At 42.4% G+C, this 23,964-nt stretch overlaps 1 protein-coding gene across 2 annotated transcripts; it reads left to right on the forward strand.

Annotated features, from left to right (window-relative positions):
* The first annotated feature begins 1,562 nt into the window (after positions 1-1,562).
* LOC129817320 (protein sel-1 homolog 1-like) lies at positions 1,563-22,797 on the forward strand. 2 transcript variants are annotated; one of them, XM_055872434.1, is made up of 21 exons: positions 1,563-2,080; positions 2,331-2,374; positions 2,675-2,879; positions 3,502-3,669; positions 4,385-4,490; positions 6,284-6,446; positions 8,129-8,182; positions 8,689-8,748; positions 8,868-8,949; positions 9,910-10,064; positions 10,932-10,988; positions 11,311-11,379; positions 11,535-11,612; positions 12,034-12,096; positions 14,268-14,355; positions 15,544-15,692; positions 18,111-18,276; positions 18,909-18,983; positions 20,048-20,220; positions 20,297-20,425; positions 20,684-22,797. In XM_055872434.1, the coding sequence occupies exons 1-21, from the start codon at positions 1,906-1,908 to the stop codon at positions 20,981-20,983; spliced, it is 2,559 nt and encodes an 852-aa protein (XP_055728409.1). In that variant the 5' UTR covers positions 1,563-1,905; the 3' UTR covers positions 20,984-22,797. The 2 variants fall into 2 exon arrangements, with proteins under 2 accessions (XP_055728409.1, XP_055728408.1); XM_055872433.1 differs by having other exon boundaries at positions 1,564-2,080; positions 18,906-18,983.
* Positions 22,798-23,964: the final 1,167 nt, after the last annotated feature.

Consider the following 23,964-nt stretch of genomic DNA (forward strand, 5'->3'; position numbering starts at 1 on the left):
AGAACCACAGAGAAAGAACTGCTCCTTAAAGTAACTAAATGTGGCCTTCCGGATAGCCTGGGTGCACTTATTTCTCATTTGCCTGAACGAGAGCCAGTCAGTCTGAGTATGCGTGTGCCGAGCCTTTCGCCAAATGCAATTATTGAGGTGGAGTAACTCTGCAAGACCCTGGTAGAACCAGGGGCTGAATCTGTTTTTAATTCTCATTTTCTTTATGGAGGCATGTTTGTTAGCAATACCACTGAAAATATCATAAAAGGTCCAATCGTCTCCGACAGAGGGGATCAAGCTGATTCTATACCATTTTACAGAGGCCTGTTCATGAAGGAAGGCTTGCTCATTAAAGTTTTTTTAGCAAGCGTCTATGACAAATCAAGACAGGTCGTTTTACTGAACAGCCATTACGAACACAGGCTGTGAAACAGTGATCACTAAGGTCATTACAGAAAACACCAGACCGATTCCTATCAGGATTATTTGAGAGGATAACATCAAGAAGAGTAGCCTTTTCTGGGTGTTCGGAGTCATACCTTGTGGGATTGGTAATAATCTGAGAAAGATTCAGGGAGTCCCATTGCTTTAAGACTTGGTCAGGTGGTTTAAGCATGTCCCAGTTTAGGTCACCTAGCAGGACAAATTCAGATTTAGTGTAAGGGGCCAGAAGAGAGCTTAGGGCAGGTAGGGTACAGGCCGGTCCTGATGGAGGACGATAGCACCTAGCAACAGGCAACAAATAGCTATTTGAAAGTTTAATACTTAAAACCAGCAAATGAAATAGTTTGGGGACAAACTTGGTGGAGACAACCGAGCACTGAAGGTGTTGCTTGTTAAAGATTGCCACTCCCCTACCTTTGGAAGATCTGTCTTCCCGAAAAGGTTATAACCAGAAAGGTTAACATCAGTATTCAAAATACTCTTCCTTAACCATGTCTCAGTAATGACCAACACATCTGGATTGGAGCTGTGAACCCACACTTTCAATTCATCCATTTTAGGTAATAATCTTCTAGTGTTATCAAATGTGTACATGCACATTTCCAGATATCATCAACAGTAATACAATCAAGGCAGGGCATAGGACAGGGAGAGGTCTGCAGTGCTGATTTATGCCATCTGAATGTGCATCAGATGGCAACAAGATCCTGTTGTACAGCAATGGCACTAAGCATGATGGGATGTTTATTGCTTAATTAACCCAGGAACCACGCCTTTGTGGATTAAAGCACCTGCTTTCAATATACTTTGTATCCCTCATTTACTTAAGTGTTTCCTTAATTTTGGCAGTTAACAGTAGCTTACTATACCCATTATGCTAAAATGTGCTTATTTGCTAGTAGTACTTCAAATTTGCTATTTGGGGGCTCCCAAATACATTGTATTGCTTGCCACACAAATTTACATTAGAGAAGATCCCGATATGTGTCAGAAGGCGTTTCGGCTGTCGTGGACGAACCTGTCTACAGTACAAGCAAGAAACGTGTGTGTGCACAGCCGATTGGATGACATGTCCTCTACCATCAACGATTGGTCAATGTTAGTCATCGTGGTCTAGGATTGGTCTATCAGAGGGATTAGGAAGTGGTGTTCAAGGGTCAGGGGTTGCTAGCTGTTGTCTTAAACTGCGAACGATATTAGCTAAGTACAGCTGATCGTTGGTATTTATTAACAAGCTTCAAAGACCAGGAACACGTACCTATAACTACCTGACGAAATATTTATATCAAAGCTTAGCGAAGCCTACCGGCGTTAACGTTATAGCTTTTGTTTAGCTAGCATGTTAACTCTAGCTGTTAGAAAGCATTCGTTTTTTTTTTAAAGCTGCACCTTCCTTTCAATTATTATTTATTTAGTGGGCTATGTCCTCATTTCGTGGATTTTGTCCTAATGTTAGTTAGTTAGCAGCGTATGCACGAGAAGAGTAATCCTGTACTTGAATGTTTAACATTAGCCACGGAGCTAATTTTGTTAATTAGCTGGCTAGCAATCGTTAGCTTGTTATCTAAAGGGTCATTAAATACTACGAGGATGATTTTGCCTATGGTGATTCTCCTAATAGTTTTCTCACACGGAACAACAGCTGGTAAGTAAAAAACAAAAAAAGTCAGCCAGGTAGATGTCAACGTTGAAACTATTTGACAGATTGTGTAACGCAAGTGCTGGCTAGCATTAGCTAGCAAGCTTGTCATTTTCTGAGGCACTAACGTTAGTTATCATTACTGTCAACAGGAAAGTGCTTTATTCTACGGAGTCGTGTTCTTTGGATGAATATTGTTTGTCAGCTGATGCGCAATACCTAATCAATTACTATTTTCTGTGTTGTCTTTCTGCAGATGAAGAGCCAGAGGGGAATAATGATCATGCTCCTGAATTGAAGGTAGCTAGCTGTAATCTGCTGTCCCCATTTCTATTGCATTTAGACGTGGAAGTAGGCCTACCTATCGTTTTCCAAGTTTATATAAGAAGCTGTTTGGTATCATGCAAGCAAAAATATAGGTTAGCATCATAAATGGCAAAAGCAGATTTGCTTTGCAAAGAACCAACCATAAGAAAACACGTGTATAGCCTTGATCTCACTCAAATTCATTAACCTTCCAGCTAATGACAATATAATAAGTGAAGTTATTACATCATGTAACCCCTCCATCCCCTCATATTGCTTGTTTTCCCCTTCTAGTCTTACCATGAGCCCAACTCTGAGGATGATGAGGTCCCAGTAGGCGCCAGGATTGTAGCAGGAATGGTGACTTCCCCCAGGGAGGCCTCGCAGGCCGAGGGGGAGAGAAGACTCGATGGTGGGGTCCAGGAAGGTGAGCTGGAGGGGGAAGAGAAGGAGGACTTGCCCACTCAACCTCCTCCCGTCGAGGAAAGGCCTAAAGAGGGTAAGGATCCGTAAGATAGCCTTTATTGGCCAGGTGTCACTAGTGGCCATTGCAGTTTGATTTCTATGACCTGTCTGTCTTGACTAATAAAATAATTGCGGAATGTTACATGAAGTGTCATATCTATGTAATAATTAATTATGAGATCTGTCTGCAATCCACTGAAAGTTTCACTCCATAGATTTCAGCTACCCCACATTTATACCTCTAGAACTGGGAACATGTTTGTAGTGACAATATCTTGACTGAGAATATTGAGAAATTGGGACAAACTAAGCTATGCTGACACCTGGCCTTGAGCATGGCACCAATGCAATGTCTTTTTGAACTTGTGCTCAGTGAAACCGTTGGCCCTCGTGGGAAATTAAAAGACGCTTGCACCTGTGACATCTCTGAAAGTACTCTGGTGAAGGGTATATGCACCATTTGGCCACTACTGTAGGGTTTATTTCATAATTTAACCAGAATGGTTCAATCTTTAGCTTAACTTAAAACAGATTTGAGCTTCAATTTGTTGATGTTTTCCACATACATGTTAATCACCATCCATCTGCTTCCTGTTAATGTTTTTGCTTAAACATACCACCCTGCCCCTACCACCTGTGATTTTTGGTTGATGCAGTTCCTGTGGTGAATGGCGGCACAGCCAACGGGAAGCCATGTCTCTTCCCCTTCCTCTTCCTGGGGAAGGAGTATATGGACTGTACTACCGATGGACGGGGGGACGACCGCCTGTGGTGCGCCACCACCTACGACTACGACAGGGACAAGAGATGGGGCTTCTGTGAGAGTAAGTCTCCCTTAAAGCATACACGTGTTAAAAAACGATATTATTATTACATGGACACACCACTTATGTGGCTGAAACAAATTGTCCTTGGCGTATGAATAAAGTTGCTTTGTGTTTAGGGTTGCAAAACTACCTGCAATTTACCAAAGTTACTAGAATCTTTGGTGATTTATAGTTGAATAACTTTTAAAATAATGCATTCATGTGTGTTCATTTTTTTTTATATCTGTCCATATTGTCTGAGTTTCTAGTGGAAATGACTAATAATTATAATAATTATTTTCAATTCACTATTCAATTAAGCAACTCTTCCAGCTATTGTCATTTTTCATAACTGCCACCAGTTTGTTGCCAAAACATTTACAAAGACATTTTGACATAGTAAAATAAGTGTGTAAATATAAGGGATATTTCTTAATGAAACCCTTATATTCAACACCAATGGTATATTTAGGATGTTTTACAGCTTTGCCATTCTATTTGTTTTAAGAATAATTTTATTATATATTTTACATGTGATAAGACCACACAGAGGGCCAGAAATAAGATACTTGTGATAATCTGAAGTACCCAAAAAGGCCACTAGATTCCATTTGATAAAATTCCCCCAAAAACCTTGAAAGTTACACAAAATTCTGGTAGTTTACTGGTAAACTTAGGAACTTACCAGAAATATACCCTCCCTTTGCAACTCTAGTTGTGTTGTATATTGTAGCGGAGGAGCAGGTGGAGCAGAGGCATCTAGCGGAGGAGACCGAAAAGGAGTACCAGACAGCCCTCCGCATGATCAACGGAACCAACCGGAAGAGCCAGAAGAAAGAGTGAGCTCTCCTTCTCCTCTTTATTCTCTCATCTACAGTGTTCACCTTAATGTTCATAAGTGCGCTTGCTGACAGCAAGAACACTCTAGAAATCTCACATTCTTATCGTTCTTCCTCTTGCTTAAGAGATTCCCTAAAAACACCCCACTTCAATACAGCTATGACTTTTTTGTAGCAGGTTAGTGTCTTCATTAGGTCCTAATCTATGGATTTCACGTGACTGCAAATACAGATATGCATCTGTCTAAAAAAAATATTTAAAAGGTAGGGGCCGTTGATCAGAACCATCTGGTGTGACCTCCATTTTCCTCATGCAACAGGACACATCTCCTTCGCAAAGAGTTGATCAGGCTGTTGGTTGTGGCCTGTGGGAATGTTGTCCCACTTTAGTGGCTATGCGAAGTTTCTGGATATTGGCGGGAACTGGAACATGCTGTCGTACACGTTAATCCAGAGCATCCCAAACATGCTCAATGGGTGACATGTCTGGTGAGTATGCAGGCCATGGAAGAACTGGGACACTTTCAGCTTCCAGGAATTGTGTACAGATCGTAGCGACAATGGGGCCGTGCATTATCATGCTGAAACATGAGGTGATGGCGGCAGATGAATGGCACGACAATGGGCCTCAGGATTTCGTCACGGTATCTCTTTGCATTCAAATTCCCATCAATAAAATGCAACTGTGTTTGTTGTCCATAGCTTATGCCTGCCCATACCATAACCCCACTGCCACCATGGTACACTCTGTTTACAACGTTGACATCAGCAAACAGCGCGCCCTCACGACACCATACACGCTGTCTACCCGGCACAGTTGAAGTAAGGATTAATCCGTGAAGAGTACACTTCTCCAGCTTGCCAGTGGCCATTGAAGGGGAAGTTGTTACAATGCCAAACTGCAGTCAGGTCAAGACCCTGGTGAGGACAACAAGCGTGCAGATGACCTTCCCCGAGATGGTTTCTGACAGTTTTTGCAGAAACTCTTCAGTTGTGCAAACCCAGTTTCATCAATCCCGCATGGTGAAGAAACCGAATCTGGAGATCCTGGGCTAGCGTGGTAACACATGGTCTGCGGTTGTGAGGCCGGTTGGACATACTGCCAAATACTCCAAAATGACGATGGAGGCGGCTTATGATAGAGAAATGAACATTAATTTCTCTGGTAACAGCTCTGGTGGACATCCCTGCAGTCAGCATGCCAATTGCACGCTCCCCAAACTTGAGACATCTATGGCCATTGTGTTGTGACAACTGCACATTTTAGTGTCCTTTTATTGTCCCTAGCACAAGGTGCACCTGTGTAATGATCATGCTGTTTAATCAGCTTCTTGATATCCCACACATGTCAGGTGGATGGATTTATCTTGAAAAAGGACAAATGCTCACTAACAGGGATGTAAACAAATTGATGCCTTTGTGCATGTGAAACATTTCTGGGATTTCTTACTTCAGCTAATGAAACATGGGACCAACCTTTTACATGTTTAGTTTATATCTTTGTTCAATATATTTAGGATTGCCATAAACGGGTTGAATAGTTATTGACTCTTGACATTTCAGCTTTTCATTTTTAATGTCTAAAAACATAATTCCTCTTTTAACATTATGGGCTGTTGTGTCTATCTGTCCAGTGACACAATGCCAATTTAATATATTTTAATTTCAGACTGTAATACAACAAAATGTGGAAAAGGTCAAGGGGTGTGAATACTTTCTGAAGGCTCTGTACATCCACAGCACCTTTTTATTTACTCAACCTTCCTCCTATTCTTCATCTTATTCCTCACCAGGTTGTATGAGAAGCTATTGAAGGTTGCCGGCAAGGGCCACCACAAGGCCATGGAGAAGGTGGCCTATGCCATGCTGTTTGGGGACTACATGGCCCAGAACATCCCCAAGGCCAAGGAGCTGTTTGAGAAGCTGGCCCTGGAGGGCTCCCCCAAAGCTCAGATGGTAATGGTACATTCCTATTTAAACTTAATGGATCCAGGGTAGTCTCATTGACCACGTTTACATGTGCATCATATTCCGGGTTGTAGCTCATGTCCCGCTTAATGTCTTATTTGGAATAAGCTGTTCAAGTATCCATGAATAAACAGAATATTCCTAATTGACGTTCATATGGGTTAAATGGGAATAGTTACTGAAATATGGACACTGACTAGGTCTATAACCTCTCACATGTAGCGTTATATAATATTAACTCCTGCAGAATTATTCATTTCTTGCAGTAAAATGATACAACAGAAGATAAATGTAATTTTTTTCCTTCTTCCCATTCAGCATCACTTGAGAAATGCCTGTGTAATGTGTTTTCTTTGACACTGTTATGCAAGCAGACAGTATTTGCGCCCAAGATGAACTGAAGTCTTATCAGAAACGTGTTTCATTGTTTTCTCAGCTTTTCATTTCCTTAACTGTCAACTGATGACATTTGGACATTTTGCACAGAACCCAGCTTTCCATTGTTTTGGAGTTATTGTATTTTCTCCCTGGTCCCTAAATAGAAAAAGGCAAGTTTAGCTGTGTTAAATAGGTTACTAATGCATTCATTCTATCAATGTAAGACATTCTGGTTAGCACTACTTTATTTAGTCTTCTAGGGCAACAAGTTATGACAGAAGAGAAGCTGCAGGTATCTAACTATAGTTGACAAACAAATGGCCTTAACAAATGTCAGAAAATATAATATGGCCTACCAAATGTCGGAAATCATAAGGTGTCTAAATTAGGGTGAAAGTAGGCTGTACGGCGCCTGAGAAAAATATATTATGGAATTATGGTGGATCGAACTGTGCAAGGAGCCTACTTAAAAAAAAAAAAGTGATTTGTTTGACAAAATGGAAACATCACAATAATAACAGGATATTGGTCTGCATGTAAACGTGGTCATTGAGACAATGGTGTTTCAGGTTGTCTCCAGGCGATTGCTAAGTAGCATTGGCACAATGACTGGAAGTCTACGGGATAAGATGGCGTAACGCTAGATCATTGCGGCCCGCACGTGTGATTGGTTGTTTACATCACACCACCACATGATTTGGTCGATTGTATCTCACCACTGCCAACAATTGGTCTGCATGGCTAGCTAATGCAGAGTAGATTCACCATATGACGTTGAGAACTAGTGCATTGTGGGTAGTTTAAACGTATCTGGAAGTAAGTTATATACACACACAAATAAAAAAGTTATAGGTAACCAGATTGTGACTACAACTAAGTTACTTAGTCTTTGACCACACTGTTGCTTTGGTGAGTAAAATCTCATGCTTCCTACCATTTAATTGCCCAAATTTCGCACTATCCCTACAACTGTAGTTCTATTGGGACATTTACACATCCTCTGTAGCTGCTTATTAATGCTACAGCCATGTAGATTTTGTGTTAAAATATATGATTGACCTTGTTTTTCAATTGGAGTCATTCGTTGATGGATGATGAATAACAGAGTTGATTGTCCGTCAAAAAAAGCCCAATGACAGTCTTTTTACGTATGCAACTCACTTAAAAGAAGTTGACAGACTTGAATTTAACTTTTGACGGACAATTGTTGAAAGCATATAAGATTTCATCCGTGTTCATGCATCTCTGTGTGGTTGTAGGTAGCCTAACGCTCCACCTTTTACATCCTATAGGCACTTGGCTTCTTGTACGCTGCCGGGTTAGGAGTGAACTCCAGTCAAGCGAAGGTACCAACACCCAGCCTCTCCACTTTCTCTCCCCAAACCTCTCCTTTTTCTATGTATCCTATATACTGATCAAAAGCTCTGTTTGTTCAGAGGTAGCTTTTGTAGTAGAGCAGGGCGACATGGACACGCATCCATATTACGATAAATTGACTAAATTATAATAAGTAGAAGCATGAGTTTATAACATTACAGTGCACCACAGTTATTTAATAAATAAAAATATTACCCTTAACTATTACTACTTTAAATGTTTTAGCTATCAATTGTCCAGTTTAACAATCACTGATATTAGCAAACTTACTTGATTTCAAACTTCACATTACTCTAGTAGGGCCCTATAGGTTATTTATCGTAATGAACGATATCAGCAAAAAGTCCACGATAAGTTGTCAGTTTGGTTGGTGTTGATTATGTTTGGTTTATCGTCCCAGCTCTATTTCCTAGATGATGTCAAAGTTGGCTGCTAAGCCTGGAATGTAAAGCATAACCCCCCAACTCTGTTTCAGGCGCTGGTTTACTACACCTTTGGGGCTTTGGGCGGGAACCTGGTGGCTCATATGATTCTGGTGAGCTACTTCTGCTCTTTGTACCTTTGAGTAGAGAAGCCTTATAATGTCTCTTGTTCTTCCTGGATATACTGAATAATGATTTACCTTTCCGTCCTTTGCTATTGTTCTCTCTTTAGGGATACCGATACTGGGGTGGTGTGGGCGTACCCCAGAGCTGCGAATCAGCACTGACGCATTACAGACTGGTGGCCAATCACGGTAGGAGGCCACCCCCTCTCAACCAATGAACGTCTTTCACTGTCTCAGATGAGTTTGTCTCAGTAGCTAGGTTTCTATACAATAGGTGACAGACTTTCATGTGAATATTCTAAATTCGGCATAAAAACAGTTTGTTTTCATCATATAACCTTGTTGCGGATAAAACGTAGTGCATTAAAAAAAATACTGTTGCGGTTAAATTCCCATGTACCAAATACAAGTTCAATGGGTTTCCATCGCATTTTCAACTCTACTGATGGTTCTGCCACCAAAAGTGTTGTGTAATTTAACAAATGTGCTCACTATGGTCTTGGCACGTGTGCTCTAGCCAACAGCTCATGGATACAGTGCAGATGATGAGATTATAAAAAAAAGAGCAAGATTATTTTTGTCAAATGGCAGGCAAGCATTGATCATCATGTCACCAGAATAATAACCTATTTATTGTCTGGGAGCATCAAGCTCATCACGGTGCACTTTCACCACCCTGTGACTTTCTCGTAATTTTATTTCCTCTGTAGACTAATAAACTACATGCTTTCCAGAGTCGTAGTGGGAGGACCACGCAGCATATCATCGCATGACTCCAAGTTTACTTAGCATAATACATTTTACAGACACAAAAAAGATCCCATCTTGTCTAAAGCATTCTGTCAACATTTGGAGAGTTTGTCGACAAATTTGCTGTTTCCATCAGGCCTGTTGTGAAATGTTTTATCCGACATGTACTTGACTCGCATAAAAAGGTTGGATGGAAACCTGGTTAGTGTTTTGAATTGAGAAGACCTGCATTTGAAAAGCCCTAAATTGTAGGTGCTGCAAACTGACTAACGAAAAGGAAAGGCTGCATTCAAAAAAGTCACTTTTTGATTCAGAGAGCAAGATTTGAGTCCTGAGGCTTTCCTTAGGTGTTACGCAAAGAGCAGTGAGTTTTTCATTCTTTCTCTCCTTTACCTCCAGTGGCCAGTGACGTGTCCCTGACTGGGGGCAGTGCGGTGCAGAGGGTGCGTCTGCTGGACGAGGTGGAGAACCCGGGCTCTACCAGCGGCATGCTGGAGGAAGACCTGATCCAGTACTACCAGTTCCTGGCTGAGAAGGGAGATGTACAGGCCCAGGTTAGGGTTCAGATGGGGCACACTGCTCTTACGAGGTTTTTTATTTTTCTGCATAGGAAATTCTTTAGGATTCTTTGTGATGGAAAAGGCATTCCAGATCAACTTGAATGACTAAAACTAAGTATAAAGTATGTAGAAAAAGATAATGGACCTAATATATATATATTTTTTTATAATGTGATATTTAAGATCTAACTATATAAAATAAAGGCCAGAGGTGTCGAATTCAATCGCAGCACGGGCCATATTGGGGAAAAAACAACATGCATATAAATGCCACCCAAACTGGACATCCTTTAAAAAAATCATTTAAATGGTTCCTCATAATGTCCACTTATGAACGTACAGTATGAACGTGTACTGGCTGGCTTGTAGGTGGGTGGGTCTGGGAGGAGTGGTATGTGGCAATGCACTGCCATTTGGTGCGCAGGATGTTGGCAGAGCTTGCTGGGACTTGTAGTACAGTGTGCTGGGGGCTGTATGGAAGTGGGACAAAATGAATTGACAACCCAAATCCAGACTGCGCAATGATATAAATGTCACTAGCAAGATGGCCCGCGGGCCTTGTGTCTGACATGTGAGCTAGACAGTCAGGGAGAATGGAAAATTCCGTAAATGATGAGTCCAGGAGTATATTTGGCAGCAAGGCATTATACCGTTCCTCGTGGGAGTTAATGGAAATATTCTAATTATCTAATTTTAAAGTTTCTCTGGTGCTTGCATGAATATAGCATGATAATGAGTAAGCGGGTAATGATTGAAAAGCTGGGCCCTGGTCAAAAGTGATACACTATGTAGGGATTAGGGGGCCATTTGGTATTCCGACGTGGCGTTTCGTGCTATGACCCCATGCTTTGCTCCCAACAGGTGGGACTGGGCCAGCTGCATCTGCACGGTGGTCGGGGGGTAGAGCAGAACCACCAGGTAACCTTTCCCTGACCCATTTTCAACCTTGTTCAAACACTACAGGTGTAGGATCTTAATTTGATCACCCTGTGCAGGAAATGTAAAACTTGTAGTGTATTTGAAGTTTAAAAAGACTTCGGAAGTTTGTCATATCCACTTAGACATTTCAGACTTGATTTTCCCTTACAAAAAATGTATCAACCCTAAAAAACAGTTATAATTCACATTTCCTGTGGCTGCATGATTATTTTCATGCTGTAGCAAACTGGCTCAAATTAAGATCCTACATCTGTCATGCTCACTCCTGTATTTAGTGTGGAGATGTTTTTTTTGTCGACAGCGGGCCTACGATTACTTCAACCAGGCCGCGAATGCTGGGAACACGCACGCCATGGCCTTCCTTGGGAAGGTAAGATTATTACATGATCTTATAGGCCTGTAGCACTGTGGAGAAATAAACAAGTAACTCTACCCTTACTCTGTGGCTGTGCTACCTTTCAGTGGTTTCTCTTACACTGTTTTCATTTGTTCTCTTCACTCTCTTTTTCTCTCACTATCTTTCAGATGTACTCGGAGGGCAGTGAGTACTTGTCTCAGAACAATGAGACGGCCCTGCAGTACTTCAAGAAGGCCTCTGACCTGGTGAGTAACCAAACCTTGACTAGAATGGACATTCTATATCTGTGGTCCAACCATGGATTGTTAGGCATCCATAATAATCTCTATATAGCTCTGTTTGGTTCCTTTTTACTATTATCAAACCATTCACTCATATGGATATCTTGCACAAAGCCCACAGTGCCTGTACTGAATGTAACAATTACCAATATAACAATCCACTGCTTATAGTGGTCAAACTGTTGGACAGAAACATTCCTATACTGTACATATATTTTCAATGCACATGCTATTTCAGGATCAATCTGTTATATTAATAGTAACATTTTAACAGGTTTATATATGTGGTTCTTTAAAGAGTGCACTATTATTTTCAATACTTATTGTTGTGTCTTGGATGGTTTCTGTCTCTTTGATGTCGTTACTCGCTGTTCTTGTCCCCTAGGGTAACCCTGTTGGGCAGAGTGGGCTGGGCATGGCGTACCTGTACGGGAGAGGTGTGCCGGTGGTGAGTGACCGCTCTCCCTCTGCAATTCTACACACTTTGCTATGGGGTGGAGACAAATGTTTGCAGTTTTTAATATGCTATCTGCGTGAGAGTGACTAACAACATTAATCGGGGCCCCCGGTTGGTAATTCGACTATGATTACTTCAAGTTTAGAGAGCTGGCCGCTAGACTAACTTAACCAATTTAAAAAAATATTAGCTGTCAGTAGCTATGTTTCCATGAACTTGGACAATATTATTTTTAGTTTTTGTTGTTGTAGACATTTAGACCAGGCGACAATTGCCTGCTAGGGTGCGTTTCCATTTAACTATCTTGTGTTGATAAAAACAACTGGACGTAATAACGTCACACCCAAAAACAAATAAAATGGAGTAGTTGAAGGGTTTGCCCATTTAGTCAAATTGCGTATTAATAAATTGGCGACTGCCTGTGTGCCCTCCCACCGATCTTTCATGTCTCAGGTAACCTGCGAAAGCCAGCATGGATAGAATACAATAATGGTGGAATTGATCGATCCGCCAGTTGCCTATCCCTGCTTTGCACTGTGGTTACATTCCTAAATTCAGCTTTTGTAGACATTGGCATAAGCAATAGAATCCAGCAGCCCTGTACTGTAGGTTTACAGTGCATTCGGAAAGTATTCAGACCCCTTCACTTTTTCCACATTTTGTTACCTTACAGCCTTATTCTAACAAGGATTAAATGTCATTTTTTAACACACACTACCCCATAATGACAGAACAGAAACGTTTTTTATTTTATTTATTTTTTTACAAATGTATAAAAAAAACGTACCTTATTTACCTACGTATTCAGACTCTTTGCTATGAGACTTAAATTTTAGCTCAGGTGCATCCTGTTTCCATTTATCATCCTTGAGATGTTTCTACAACTTGATTGGAATCCACTTCTGGTAAATTCAATTAATTGGACATGATTTGGAAAGGCACACGCCTGTCTATAAAAGGTCCCACAGTTGACAGTGAATGTCAGAGCAAAAACCAAGCCATGAGGTCAAAGGAATTTTTGTAGAGCGCCAAGACGGGATATCTGCAGCATTGATGGTCCACAAGAACACACTGGCCTCAATCATTCTTACATGGAAGACGTTTGGAACCACCAAGACTCTTCCTAGAGCTGGCCGCTCAGCCAAACTGAGCAATTGGTGGCGAAGGGCCTTGGTCAGGAAGGTGACCAAGAACCCAATGGGCACTGACAGAGCTCCAGAGTTCCTCTGTGGAGATGGGAGAACCTTCCAGAAGGACAAGCATCTCTGCAGCACTCCACCAATCAGGCCTTTATGGGAGAGTGGCCAGACGGAAGCCACTCCTCAGTAAGAGGCACATGTTTGTGAAAAGGCACCTAAAGGACTCTGACCTTTAGCCCAGAGAAAAAAGATTATCTGGGCTGATGAAACCAAGATTGAACTCTTTGGCCTAAATGCCAAGCGTTACGTCTGGAAGAAACCAGGCACCGCTCATCACCTGGCCAATACCATCCCTACGGCGAAGCGTGGTGGCAGCATCATGCTGTGGGAATGTTCTTCAGGCACTGGGAGACTAGTCAGGATCGAGGAAAAGATGAGCAAAGTACAGCGAGCTCCTTGATGAAAACCTGTTCCAGGACCTCAGACTGAGGTGAGGGTTCACCTTCCAACAGGACAACGACCGTAAGCACACAGCCAAGACAGCGCTGGAGTGGCTACAGCCAGAGCTCGTACTTGAAACCGATCGAACATCTCTGGAGAGACCTGAAAATAGCTGTGCAACGACGCTCCCCATCCAACCTGACAGAGCTTGAGAGGATCTGCAGAGAAGAATGGGAGAAATCCCCAAATACAGGTGTGCCAAGCTTGTAGCGTCATACCCAAGAAGACTCGGCTGTAATCGCTGCTAAAGGTGCTTCAACAAAGTACTGAGTAAATGGTCTGAGTACTTATGTAAATGTGATATTTCCTCTTTTTAATACATTTGCTAAAATTTCTGAACCTGTTTTTGCTTTGTCATTATGGGGTGTTGTGTATAGATTGAGGGGGGTACAATTTTAATCAATTTTCGAATAAGGCTGTAACGTAACAAAATGTGGAAAAAGTGAAGGGGTCAGAATGCACCGTATGTCGGTATTTCCTGTGTGATTTACACAATTTTGTGTGTGTGTCTCCATCCTCCAGAATTACGAGTTGGCACTGAAGTACTTCCAGAAAGCAGCGGAGCAGGGCTGGGTGGATGGACAGCTTCAGCTGGGCACCATGTACTACAGTGAGTGCGTGCATGTGGGACTGTGTGTGTGTCTTTTTTTTTCTGTTGTTGTATAGTGTAAAGCAGCCTTGTCACTCTAGGTTTCCTGGAAGTGCAATGTTAGTTGCCCACCAACATTCTGCTCCCAACTCTGCACTCTCCGCAGCAGGGGTGTTATCAGCGGGGTGTCAACGGCCACTCAAGAAATATGATTGGCCACCCTTTGTGACACCCCATTCTCATTGGGTCAGAGCGCTGTCAATCTGGTTCAGAACAAATTCCCTCACTGGAAAATGATGTCTTGTTTTTCTCTCCACAAAACTACCACTAACAGGTCCTGATCATCATCATAAAGGGGAAACATTTGAACAAATACACCTATCTAACGCAACAATGTTGTAAAGTTAGTAAGAAGGGATATGCACCTTTTCAAATGATTTTCTACGGATATAAAGTGCTCCGCACGTCATCGTTAACAGCTGATTACAGAAATTATTGCTGTTGATATGCAGTCATTGTCAATTGTCTACTTGAGTTGCGAGGTCATTTTCTAAAAGAAAGACTGCATTCTCCATTATGAGCCGCAACTCGCACTACATTTACATTTACGTCATTTAGCAGACGCTCTTATCCAGAGCGACTTACAGTAGTAGTGAGTGCATACATTTTTATACTAGTCCCCCGTGGGAAACGAACCCACAACCGTGGCGCTGCAAGTGCCATGCTCTACCAACTGAGCTACACGGGACTACTGAAACGGGTGTCTTTCTCGTCAATACCACTGTTCACCGCTTGCTCCTGTGTCAGCAGGGTGTCATTCCCTTTCTAATGAGAGTTGAGACATACAGTAACAACATTAAACAGCTAAAAGTCTTTCATTTTTTTAACCAGTACATACCCCCATTTGACATGTTTTATTTTGCCCTGTATTTGATTTGTGAGCTTAAATTTGGTGGGCGGCCTTTTGTTAAACATGAAACAAAGTAGGCACCTAGACCATTAAATAAAATACATCGTAGTTTAAGCCAATTTTCAATGCTATTTGTGATAGAATTTGCTGATTTCTCATGGCCACCCATGACTGGTTTTGGTCCCCCCTTGGCCACCCCATAATGTTTTTTATAGAAATGCTATTTTTATTCTCTTGCACACCATTTTTCTTTGTTGGGTATCTCACTCACTTTTGTCTCCATTCCTCTTCTTCCCCAGATGGCATCGGGGTGAAGCGTGACTACAAGCAGGCCTTCAAGTTCTTCAATCTGGCCTCACAGGCAGGGCACATTCTGGCATTCTACAACCTGGCCCAGATGCACGCCACAGGCACCGGCGTGCTGCGTTCCTGCCACACCGCCGTGGAGGTGAGCTAGCTAACCATTAGCTAGCTGCTGTACATACAGTGCATTCAGAAAGTATTCAGACCCCTTGACTTTTTACATTACTGCCTTATTCTAAAATTGTTTACATCGTTTTTCCCCCCCTAATCAAGCTACAATACCCCATAATGACAAAGCAAAAATATTTTTTTAGACTTTAGATTTTGGCAAATTTGATAAACAGAAATATTTCATTTACAAAAGTATTCAGACTCGTTACTCAGTACTTTGTTGAAGCACCTTTGGTACCAATTACAGCCTTGATTCTTCTTGGGTATGACACTAAGCTTGTCACCACTGTATTTGGGGAGTTTCTCCCATTCTTCTCTGCAGATCCTCTCAAGCTCTGTCAGGTTGGATGGGGAGCGTTGCTGTACAGGTATTTTCAGGTCTTCCAGAGATGTTAGATCGGTTTCAAGTATGGACTCTGGGTGGGCCACTCAAGGACATTCAGAGACATGTCCTGAAGCCACTTCTGCATTGTCTTGGCTGTGTGCTTAGGGTTGTTGTCCTGTTGGAAGGTGAACCTTCGCTCCAGTCTGAGGTCCTGAGCATTCTGGAGCAGTTTTTCATCAAGGATCTCTCTGTACTTTGCTCCGTTCATCGTTTCCTTGATCCTGACTAGTCTCCCAGTCCCTGCCGCTGAACTTTTTATTTGATTTTTTTTATATCCCCACGCTGCCACCACCATGCTTCACCGTAGGGATGGTGCCAGGTTTCCTCCAGACGTGACGCTTGGCATTCAATCTTGTTTCTCACGGTCTGAGAGTGTTTAGGTGACTTTTGGCAAACTCCAAGGGGGCTGTCATGTGCCTTTTACTGAGGAGTGGCTTCCGTCACCATAAAGGCCTGATTGGTAGAGTGCTGCAGAGATGGTTGTTTTCCTGGAAGGTTCTCCCATCTCCACAGAGGAACTCTCGAGCTCTGTAAGAGTGGCCATCAGGTTTTTTTGTCACCTCCCTGACCGAGGCCCTTCTCCCCCGATTGCTCAGTTTGGCCAGGCGGCCAGCTGTAGGAAGAGTCTTGGTGGTTCCAAACTTCTTCCATTTAAGAATGATGGAGGCCACTCCAAATGCCGGAGACATTTTTTTGGTACCCATCCCTAGATCTGTGCCTCAACACAATCCTGTCTCGGCGCTCTACGGGCAATTCCTTCGACCTCATGGCTTGGTTTTTGCTCTGACACGCACTGCCAACCGTTGGACCTTATATAGACAGGTGTGTGCCTTTCCAAATCATGTCCAATCAATTGAATTTGCCACAGGTGGACTCCAATCAAGTTGTAGAAACATCTCAAGGATGATCAATGGAAACAGGATGCACCTGAGCTCAATTTCGAGTGTTATAGGAAAGGGTCTGAATACTTATGTAAAGAAGGTATTTCTGTTTTTTATTTTTAATACATTTGTACACTGAGGAAAAAAATATTTGATCAATTTTAGAATAAGGCTGTAACCACAAAATGTGGAAAAAGTCAAGGGGTCTGAATCCTTCCCGAATGCACTGTAATTGGCTAGCTACAGCATTAGCCATTAACTAGTCATTTAGATAGCGCTCTATAATTGGAAAGCTGTAGGATTAGCAATTAGCTAGCTAGTTCAGAGGCCCAGCGCTTCAGTTAATTAGCCTTTAATTATCAAGCAACCCTGCTACACTAGCCACCTTGGAGCTAGCCGTTAGCTAGCCTTTCACAGTTTATTAGCTTTTTGTTAGCTGTGCATTAATCGTCATTATAAACTGTGTGTTTCGAGCCCTGAATGCTGATAGCCATGGTATATCAGACCATATACCATGGGTATGACAAAACAATTGTTTTTACTGCTCTAAATACATTGGTAACCAGTTTATAATAGCAATAAGGCATCCCAGGGTTTGTGGTATATTGCCAATATACCACAGCTAAGGGCTGTATCCAGGCACTCCGCATTGTCCCTAAGAACAGCCCTTAGCCGTGGTATATTGACCATATACCACACCCCCTCGGGCCTTATTGCTTAAATAAGCCATCTATTAACCTTTATCCATTAGATCAATGCATTAATCACCAGTTAGCCGTCTTCTAGCTAGGCATGAACCAATTAGCCACCTGTTTAGCAATTTATTGTCCTCCATTAGCCGCCATTCAGCCATCCATTAGTTAATTATTTAGCCATTTACTACTCGGTGTCATTGTCTAGCCAAAACCTACTTACACATTCCTTAGCCATTGATCCACAACCAGGTTCGGGTACATTTTTATCCTCCCAATGGTAAAAGTTCAAATCAGGAGTTGTGTAATCAGATCCTAGATCTGTGATTATGGGCAATTTCTACCTCGAATTGCCTTAACAGCCCCTTTTGTTCTTGTCTCTCTGTGTTTCTAACTGCATGTGTCTGTGTCTTCATATTTGTGTCTGCGGGCAGCTCTTCAAGAATGTGTGTGAGCGTGGGCGCTGGTCGGACAGGCTGATGGCAGCCTACGGCAACTTCAAGGACGGCGACATAGACGGGGCGCTGGTGCAGTACCTGCTGCTGGCCGAGCAGGGCTACGAGGTGGCGCAGAGCAACGTGGCCTTCATCCTGGACCAGCGTAAGAACAAATACACAGTATTTGTCATAAGAGTCCACTAGATAGCTGACGGGAACTGTTTTGAGTTCCGTACTGTTTAGCAGCAACCATCTCGGAACCTCAGCCCAGTTCTGTTTCTCCCCCTTCTCCCTGAAGTGTGCACTAGTTCACTCCCCCGCAAGGCTTCAAAAGCATTTGGATTGCGGTAAGCATGGGCAAAAGGGAGCCATGATCCTTCCTTTTTAAATGAATGAATGAAGGGAGGGGAACAACTACACGCTTCGGGAGAAAATGTGTTTCTATGTACATTGGTAAGACACCAATGCTTCCACTTAACCTCTGTCACCAGAGAGCACTGTGACCCTATAACATGTGAACCAAGCATATGGCCTGGGGACGGTCTGTGGCCCGCCATCTGTTGTAATGTGTTCCGAACGCTAATCACTGGAAGGCAATGAATCCCCTGTGGTTGTTTAGATATGAAGAAATTGCTACACCATGCCAAAACAATCCATTTCTTTGTGCAGCTCTTCTGATATCTATTTACAGACATGACCTTTGTGAATGCGTTTAAGAAGCACTTACGATGATATTAAACCATTTGGTAGCATTTTCTATTTGAACCGTGTGCGTGCGTGTTTCGTTTTAAGTAGAGGAGGCGCAGATCTTCAACGAGAACGAGACATACCCTCGAGCCCTCCTCCATTGGACCAGAGCAGCAGCACAGGGTTGGTTGAGCCTCCTTCATAAATCACCCTTCCATATTTTTGCTGTACTGAGCAGCCATCTTGTCTTTGTACCCTTCAGTAATTGTAGGGGAGGATAGTTGGATGATGCTGGGGGACACTGTATCTTCAACTGTGTTGCCCAGGGCCAAGCTTTTCAAAACATTTCATCCAGATCAAAATGATCCTGAGTTGTGTTAAATTCTGCTTCCCCTTCAGATGTGGTCCCTCATATTTAGATGCATTTTTAAGACAAAAAGGAAGGATCCCATTATATGCTAAAACAAAGATCATGGTATATGAGCCCATGATATTTGGTTTGAAAAACTGGGCCCGGTTTATACAGTGGCTAGGATAAAGCTTGGGGACTAGCACTTCTACGGTTATGGTACTAACTAACCAGTGGTGGAAAAAGTACCCAATTGCCATACTTGCGTAAAAGTATTGATAACTTTTTAATAGAAAGTTACTCAAGTGACAGTCACCCAAAATACTACTTGAGTAAAAGTCTAAAGGTATTTGGTTTTAAATATACTTAAGTATCAAAAGTAAATGTAATTGGTAAAATATGCTTCAGTATCAAATGTAAAATTATAAATAATTTCAAATTCCTTATATTAAGCAAAGGGTTTAATATAGAGAGTGCCCTTTTCTTCTTTAAAAAAATGTAAGGATAGCCATGTGCACACTCCAACTCTCAGACATGATTCACAAAATATGCATTTGTGTTTAGTGAGTCTGCCAGAACATAAGCAGTAGGGATGACCATGTGTTCTCTTGATAAGTGTGTGAATTTCACAATTTTCCTGTTCTGCTAAGCATTCAAAATGTAATGAGTACTTTGGGTTGTCAGGGGAAATTTATGGAGTAAAAAGTACAATATTTTCTTTGGGAATGTAGTACAGTAAAAGTTGTCAAAAAATATAAATAGTACACATACCCCAAAAAACTACTTAAGTAGTACTTTACACCACTGGTACTAAGTAAAAATACTTTAAAGTACTTAATGTGTGTACAGTTCCCGTACTGACTTGTGTGTGTGCTGTATGTTCAACTTTGTTACCCAGGTTATACAGTGGCTAGGATAAAGCTGGGGGACTACCACTTCTATGGGTACGGTACTGACGTGGACTACGAGACCGCTGTCATCCACTATAGGCTGGCCTCGGAGCAGCAGCACAGCGCTCAGGCCATGTTTAACTTGGGTTACATGCATGAGAAAGGCCTGGGCATCAAACAGGTGGGCACATAAACAAACTCATTCATACACACATGCAACCCTATAAGTCTAACCCCTTACTTTCCCCCTCCTGTAGGATATCCACCTGGCCAAGCGTTTCTACGACATGGCTGCCGAGGCTAGTCCCGAAGCCCAGGTGCCCGTCTTCCTGGCTCTGTGTAAACTGGGCCTGGTCTACACCCTGCAATACCTGCACGACCTCAACGTGAGTGTACAGTACAGAGCACTTCCTGGACCCGGTGCCTCTGGGAGTTTAATTTCCCTGGTTGTTTCCATTTCAACTCATGGGGGCCAGGCTCAATGTTTGAGGCTAACTTAATTTATTACATTTGTACAGGATTCATGGGATTGTACTATGTTTGTTCAATGTAGTCAATGCTCTCTCTCTCTCTTTCTGCTCCCTCTGACCTCCCCTCTCTTTCTCCCCTCCCTCCCTGTATCATCCTCCCTCCCCCTCCACCAGATGAGTGAGGTGGTCAGTCAGGTGGACCTGGACCAGCTCCTGGGCCCTGAGTGGGACCTCTACCTAATGACGGTAATCGCCCTGCTGCTAGGCACCGTCATCGCCTACCGCCAGAGACAACACCAGGCAATGCCCCCGCAGCCCCCTCCTCCCCCAGCCAGGCCTGCTCAGGAGCAGGTCCAACCTGAGGCCCAGGTCCAACCTGAGGCCCAGGTCCAACCTGAGGCCCAGGTCCAACCTGAGGCCCAGGCCCAACCTGAGGCCCAGGCCCAGCCCCAGGCCGAAGAGGCGCAGCAGTGAGAGATAGAGATGGAGTGGGAAGAGAGAAAGGGAAGGCGATATCCTGACCCATACCCTCTACCTCTTCTCTGGAGGGTTGGTGGGTAAAGGCAGACTAACTTGCTCCCATCTTGGGCACCACCTTTTCCCTCCTGACTCCGGCATGTTGACCACAGACTGTAGGCTACTGAACAGGCCAGACTCGCCCTACTTAACTCTCCGTCTCTGTCAATGCTCTCAGACCTCCCAAGTTGAAGAATGAAGAAAGGAATCGGTGAGAGGGAGAGTGGAGCAGGTTGATGGACAAGGCCGTGGAACAGAGGCTGTAGAAAAGACAATATAGACTCAACCTCTTAGTGTGTGACTCAGGGTACCGGCAGCAGAATCACTTCTCAGAACTAGCCACACGGGGCAATCGAGGCATCTTCTTAATTATCGTCCGATCTGGGAATGAAACTGTCTTGTTTTGGGCACTCTAGTAGAGATTAAGCTTTGGAAACAATGGCCAGATTTTTTTCAGATTTTCCTTTTCAGATTTTACGTATGAGTTTAAGGTTACAAAATAAGATTCCAGATGGCTACACAAACCTTGCAATACCAACATATTCGTCAGGTGGCAGCAATCAGAACTGGGCACGTGAAGTCATCTTCATCTCCTTGTCTTTAGCAAAATGTTTTCCCAAATAAGTTTTGTTAAGAACACATTTTGTAAGCATGTTCTGTTCATAAACATTGATTCTTTATCAAGCTAGCTTTTTCAAGCATGCTTTTGTCAGCACATTTGCTTGATTGGCAAGCGTTAAAGCTTTTTGTGTGCAAATATTTCTTTAGCAAACATGCATTGTTTGTCTTTCAATGCAGACGTTTTCTTCAGGATCTTATTTTGTTAGCGAATATGCTTTGTTAGCACGTGTGTTGAACTAATGAAGTAAACATAAACCTGCTCATTTATTTGACGTCCAGTTCAAAACCTTTCACTACGTAGCTGAACTTTGGTCAACTTACTTGTTTGAGTGGACCAAGTCATGAAATATATTATTGTCAGTCATTTCAGCTCTGCTATGCTATGGTCAAGCATCAGAATGAAGGATAGAGAATCCTTTGCTACCCCTTCACTAGCTACCCCATTTCCTTCCTCATTGCAGCGCATGATTCTGTGTCTCAGGTTTGATTCTTGATATTTTATCCATATAGCCTAATACGGATAATATCCTTGAGATATGTTACATCTACTAGTAATTTAGTTTGTGGAATCGTGTTAAATTTTTTATCATTTTTTAACTGTTTGATTTGTTGAACTGAATCAGGAAGAGAGTTGGAGGCCTTTTTGTTCAGACTCATTAGAAGAAAGCAGTGACTTTTTCCGACTATTTGACTTTGTTATACGTGGTTCCACTCAGGGTGTGACTATAGGCCTCACCCCCTCACCAATAGAGCAGGTCGTTGCTTCTCCAGCTTCTGCTTCCCTCGGTTCAGGCTTTAAGTTGTCAAGATCACAGCCATCACCTCCCTTATGTAGTGGCGTCACATAAGCGGATTTCCACACTAGGAAGATTTCCTGATAAGTGTTAAATTAAAGATGTGGGTTATTGAGCCAACAATGAGGGGACGCTGCACACTTGAGCAGACCTGGGTCCAAACAGTGGGCCCTTGTATATTTCTTCATGTCTAATGTCAACAACACATCAAGGACTTCATTGTCTGTCAATTGCCGAAAGGAAAAACCCTGACTGACGTTTTTCAAAATGATTCTGTAAAATTCCCCCATTAACATCCAGTACATTGTCACAGTGAGAGACAGAGAACCTGCCGAAATAAAATGGTGATTCAATTAATTCTATCAATGTTATCAGTAATAAGGCCAGACTCTACATTCATTTGTAAGGGGAGAGTAGAGGAAGTACAACCCTTTAATGATTTAATTCTTCCAGTATTTCTATGGATTTCCAGTAGTCAGCTACAGTGTTAAGTGAAATCTGATTTATTATATTTTCAAATAAGTTTTACACATATTTCTCAGTTCTCGGAAGGATTGCCAGTACCGGCCAGATTGTGAATTTGTGCTATTCAGAGGTTGAATGGGCAAGATACTGGTTTGTGTCAAGAACTGTCACGGTGCTGGGTTTTTGATGCTCAACAGTTTCCCGTGTGTATCAAGAATGGTCCACCACCGAAAAGACATCCGGCCAACTTGACACAACTCTGTGAAGCATTGTTGTCAACATGAGCCAGCATCCCTGTGGCATGCATTCGACACCTTGTAGTCCAAGCGAATTGAGGCTGTTCTGAGGGCAAAAGGGGGAATGCAAGTCAATATTAAGGTGTTCTTAATGTTTTGTACACTCAGTGTATGTTATGGTTATAGTGACTCTTGACGTTTCTTTCATAATGACATAGCGTGTTATAAACACATTGGGCAGTTGATAACTGACTATACAGCTGTTACAGAAACCAATTTAGGAACATGTTTGTTTTTTGGTATTCCTTAGCCATCTGCTTAAGTGTAATGACCATGACCAGATTTGGTGAGATACATTTTTTTCCAACAAGGATTTTTAGATTCCTGATTGAGTTCCAATCCACCCAAACCCTCTTAAGGACAATGGTAAAGTCAGCTGTTGGACATGAGAATTCTGTTATGTCAAACTTACTGTTAAGTTAGAATAGTACACGAGGTGCAAGTTCGAAATGTGGTTGTGCAGCAGCAGTTTATTTTGTCAGTCACTCAATTACCCATGTCAGCTAACAATTTTTATTTTGCTAAATTGTTCTAGCCAGTTATTAAAAGTTGTAATCATAGCACGTGTCCGGTCGGTATTTGGCCATCACAATAACTACTCCACCACTATCTCTCCCCAGCAAGGCTCCTATTAAAATAATGGTGCTCTATGAGATGAGGAATCAGTCTATCCTTGTTTGGAAAATAATTCAATGAGGCACTTATTTGTGCTGTGAAGGGAGTAGATCCATTTGTATTGGATTACATCATTTTTTACATTCGC

Source organism: Salvelinus fontinalis, chromosome 20 (genome assembly GCF_029448725.1).
Source record: "Salvelinus fontinalis isolate EN_2023a chromosome 20, ASM2944872v1, whole genome shotgun sequence".
Classification (NCBI taxonomy): domain Eukaryota; kingdom Metazoa; phylum Chordata; class Actinopteri; order Salmoniformes; family Salmonidae; genus Salvelinus; species Salvelinus fontinalis.